Raw genomic sequence first — 4,602 nt, 5'->3', positions numbered from 1 at the left:
AGGACTGTTCAAATCAGAGGCTTAGTGTGATTCAGATACCAGCTTCAGGGCTGTTCAAATCAGAGGCTTAGTGTGATTCAGATACCAGCTTCAGGGCTGTTCAAATCAGAGGCTTAGAGTGATTCAGATACCAACTTCAGGACTGTTTAAATCAGAGGCTTAGTGTGAATCTGATACCAGCTTCAGGGCTGTGTTAGCATGGGATCCTATGGGAAGCTGGAATACGGTGAAAACAGCTGATTCCTGTGTTTTCCTTTCCCAGGGAATCGTTTCCATTCGACCAGCAGTTCAACATCTTGATGAGGTTCATCGTGGACCAGACCCAGACGCCAAACCTCAAGGTGAGACGGTGGCGCCCGTCGGGAGCGGCTGCTGCTGCTTTCCTGTTGCTCTTGGATTCATTGACGTGTGGTCCGCAGGTGAAGGTGGCCATCCTGAAGTACATCGAGTCTCTGGCTCGGCAAATGGACCCCACAGACTTTGTGAACTCCAGCGAGACTCGGCTGGCGGTTTCCCGCATCATAACTTGGACCACTGAACCCAAAAGCTCTGATGTGAGGAAGGTGAGGATGACGTTAGCTGAGACGATTCATGTTCCGGCCTCAGGGTCGTTCCCAGCAGAGATGAGGTTCTGTTCTGGTTCTAACGCTCAGAACGTCGTAGAACAGCAGAGGTGGTTCTGCACCCAGAACCAGCTCCGGGTCAGAACCCCTGGCCTCCTGCTGTGGGCGGGGTTATCAGAAGCTTCCATGGTACCCCGCTGATGGTACGACCCATTTAGAGCGGCCCCCCTCCCCAACCGCTGCTGTCTCCGCTCCATGTTACGCGTTCTCCAGATGTGTGGTTCTGCTGCGGTTTGTGTTGCGGCCCGTAACCCGTTCTGCCTTAATGTGCCTTAGAGCCTCCACAGCTGGGTGAGCGAGGAGCTGGCCGGCTGGTCCGGCTCTGCGGCGCTGCTGTCCACCGAGGGCGGCCTGGAGGACAGGTGTAAGCAGGTAGAGCCCGCCCCATCGGCCAATCACAGCACGCCACGCCGCATGCCGGACTCTAACCACCGAGCTGCGGGGAAGCTGAGCTCAGCGCCTTGTTCTGACTGCGATAGCAGCACCTCACCACATGCAGGGAGCTCCTGAAGCTCCAGAGAAGCTGATGCTCCTCCAGAGGATCCATGGAGCTCACAGTCTGCCAAAGTTTTCACACCCTGCAGACTTTTTCACAGCTTTTAATCTGCTGGAATAAACTTTAAAGTTTTCTCAGGTTACCACAGTGAAGCATGGTGCAGGTAGCGTCATGCTGTGGGAGGCTGGCCAGAGACAATGGAGTTAAATCCAGAACCTCCTGCAGGAGAAGCAGAACCTCCACCCTTTCCTGGGTGTGGATGCTGGTCAGAGCTGTGGGCTTCACTGCTCCTCACATGGAGGCTCTTTGTTTACTGCTGTGTTCCTCCAACTAACAGGCTGCCAGCCAATCACACGCCTGCATGTCTGTGATGTCATTTCCTCTTGTCTCTGTGGTGGATCCTTTTTCTCCAACATTTCCTTGATCTTTAAAACGGATGGATGGATGGATGGATGGATGATGGATGGATGGATGGATGATGGATGGATGGATGGATGGATGGATGGATGGATGGATGGATGGATGATGATGATGATGATGATGATGATGATGATGATGATGATGATGATGAGGAGGAGGATGAATGGATAGATAGATAGACAGACAGACAGACAGATGGAGGGTAAATGTATTAAAGGTGCGTCAGCAGAAAAGAATCCAGACATTAATAAAGGATCACAGATCAGACTGATGATCAATGGATCACCGCGGCTCCTCGCTGTCTGGTTTCCTCTCTAACCCCACCTGCATGCTGTGGTTCTGGTCCCTGGGTCGGACCTTGAAGGGTCCAGTTCTTCTGCTTCTACCAGAACTTCTCCGCAGGCCCGGTTCTGACGCTGCAGAGACGGAAGCGTCTCTCCGGTCGCTCTGGACCGTTCTGACCCGTTCTGACGCTCTGTGTTCAGGCGGCCCAGGTGGTTCTGATCGCCCTGTTTGAGCTCAACACCCCGGAGTTCACCATGCTGCTGGGGGCGCTGCCCAAAACCTTCCAGGACGGCGCCACCAAGCTGCTGCACCACCACCTGAAGAACTCCAGCAACGTGGTGAGTCAGCCGCGCTGCTCCCGACCCGGTTCTGGTTCTGTTGGACTACCCTGTCTCTCTCTGTCTGCAGAGTTCTCCCAGTAACACGTTGGGTCGGACGGTACCGCGCCACACCCCCAGCAGAACCAGCCCCCTCACCTCTCCCACCAACTGTTCCCATGGAGGAGTCTCCCCCAGGTAGGCGGGCCGGGACAGAACCGGTTCTGATGAGCTGGCCTCCTGACTGAGCATGGCTGCGGACCCGGCTGCTGAGTCTCGCTGCAGGGTTGACGGTTCTGACCTGATGGCTCCTCTGGTTCTGAAGGTTTCAGGGTGCAATGCATCCCAGAACCTCCGGTTCTAAACGTTCTCCTGCAAACAGACCTCCAGGTTCTGCTGCTTTTGGACTTCTTCATGAGAACCTGGACCCACCTCCCCCTCAGCAGAACCTGGTGGATGTTCCTGGAGAACATCTGGTTCTGGAGGCGTCACAGGAGTCTGGGTTCAAACCCGGACCTTCAGACAGAACCTCTGAGGCCTGAGGAACTCTGCTGGGTGAAGGTTCTCAGTGAGCTTCTACCAGCAGGGGTTCTGGTTCTGGTTCTGAAGCTGCTTCCTGATGTTCTCCAGGTTCCTGGAATGGGTTCTGTTCTGCAGACGGAGGAACATCTTCAGAACCTCTTTGTTTCTCAGAACCTGGAAGAACCCTCCGTGGTTCCATGTTCAGATGTTCCTCAGAGATCCACCAACCAGAGAGCAGAACCTGTAGAACCTCAGTGATCAGAACCAGTTCTAACTGCGGTTCTGTTGTGTCCAAACTACGCTGCCTTTTGAACCCGTTGAATAGAAACGGGTCGGACAGAACCAGAGGTCCGCTCCGGCCCAGAAAGGCTCCAGAACCGTCGGCCCGGTTTCCCCAGCAGAACTCAGCAGCCGTCCTGTGCCCTAACTGGACCCGCCTCCTCAGACTGCTTTGTTTTTGTCTCCTCTCTCTGTCCGTCCTGCTGTCCGTCCCCCGCCGCCCCCCTCCCCCAGTGGGTCGTGGGGTTGGGGGATCGACGGTCCGTCCAAGCACCCCCCCGCCCCTCCCCCGTGCCTCAGAACGATGCGCAGAGCCTTTTCGCCCAGGTACCAGGAAGCCTCCGCTCAGGCCCGGTTCTGTTCTCCGTGGGTTCTGATGGACCCGGCGTGGCTCAGCATGCAGATTACTGTCTGAGCTTCGGAGCGGTTCCCTGATCCGGTTCTGCTCTGTTTGTCCAGCAGCATGACGGAGTACGACACAGAGAACATGAACGCTGAGGAGATCTACAGCTCGCTGCGCGGCGTCACCGAGGCCATCCAGAGCTTCAGCTACCGGAGCCAGGAGGACCTGAACGAGCCGCTGCCACGGGACGGCAAGCGGGACCACGCCGTGAGTGTCCGACCGTGGGAACCTGTTAATGGGAGGGGCCAGTTTCAGTGGGAATCATGTTTAATCGGATCAGAGCCCGGTGGTTCTGGTTCTGTTGTGTATCTGAGGTCCTGCTCTCCTGTCCAGCAGGTGGGACGGGAAGGCGTGGCGCCCTCTCCGGGTTCTGAGGCCCGTCTGGGTTTGGACGTGGTGGAAGGCGGCCGCACGGCTCTGGACAACAAGACGTCGCTGCTGAACACGCCGTCGCCGCGCTCCTTCTCTGGGCCCAGGACCCGCGAGTTCTCCCCGTACGGATACGGCGACACCATCTACGACAAGAGCGCCCTGAAGGAGGCCGTGTTCGACGACGACGTGGAGCAGTTCCGCGACTGTGAGTCTCTGCAGGAGGGGGGCGCCACACAGAACCTCCTACCGTTCACATTCAGAACCGGTACCGCAGGGCTGGGCAGGGTGACAAACACTGAGGGAAGAAGAAGAAGAAGAGGCGGAGCTAAAGACCTTCAGGGTCTGATGTGGGTTGGAGGCCAGAACCAGAACCGGCTGGTTCTGGTTCTGGCCTCCAGGATGATGGATCATCTGTCATAAGAGAACATAGAACCTTTACCTCTATTCAAGATACTGTTGGTTTTAGGTCCATCAGAACCTTTGGTTTGGTTCCATCAGAACCTTTTTTTTAAGGTCCATCAGAACCTTTAGTTTGGTTCCATCAGAACCTTTGGTTTGGGTCCATTAGAACCTTTAATTTGGTTCCATCAGAACCTTTGGTTTGGTTCCATCAGAACCTTTAGTTTAAGGTCCATTAGAACCTTTGTTTTAGGTCCATCAGAACCTTTAGTTTTAGGTCCTTCAGGTCCTTTAGTTTGGTTCCATCAGAACCTTTAGTTTTAGGTCCATCAGAACCTTTGGTTTGGGTCCATCAGAACCTTTGGTTTTAGGTCCATCAGAACCTTTGGTTTGGTTCCATCAGAACCTTTAGTTTTAGGTCCATCAGAACCTTTGGTTTGGGTCCATTAGAACCTTTAGTTTTAGGTCCATCAGAACCTTTGGTTT

At 54.8% G+C, this 4,602-nt stretch overlaps 1 protein-coding gene across 1 annotated transcript in view; it reads left to right on the top strand.

Annotated features, from left to right (window-relative positions):
* Positions 1–4,602, top strand: part of LOC107098722 (CLIP-associating protein 1-B-like) — a 55,785-nt gene that overhangs the window by 43,572 nt on the left and 7,611 nt on the right. The window contains exons 24-29 of the mRNA XM_015396541.1: positions 263–341; positions 420–563; positions 2,025–2,162; positions 2,233–2,339; positions 3,405–3,552; positions 3,682–3,922. Coding sequence (XP_015252027.1) covers positions 263–341; positions 420–563; positions 2,025–2,162; positions 2,233–2,339; positions 3,405–3,552; positions 3,682–3,922 — 857 coding nt within the window. The remainder of the gene's footprint in view (positions 1–262; positions 342–419; positions 564–2,024; positions 2,163–2,232; positions 2,340–3,404; positions 3,553–3,681; positions 3,923–4,602) is intronic.

Source organism: Cyprinodon variegatus, unplaced genomic scaffold, assembly GCF_000732505.1.
Source record: "Cyprinodon variegatus isolate N-32 unplaced genomic scaffold, C_variegatus-1.0 Scaffold804, whole genome shotgun sequence".
NCBI classification, from domain to species: Eukaryota; Metazoa; Chordata; class Actinopteri; order Cyprinodontiformes; family Cyprinodontidae; genus Cyprinodon; species Cyprinodon variegatus.
The sequence above is the reverse complement of the archived record's forward strand: the minus strand, read 5'-3'. Positions and strand labels throughout refer to the sequence as shown.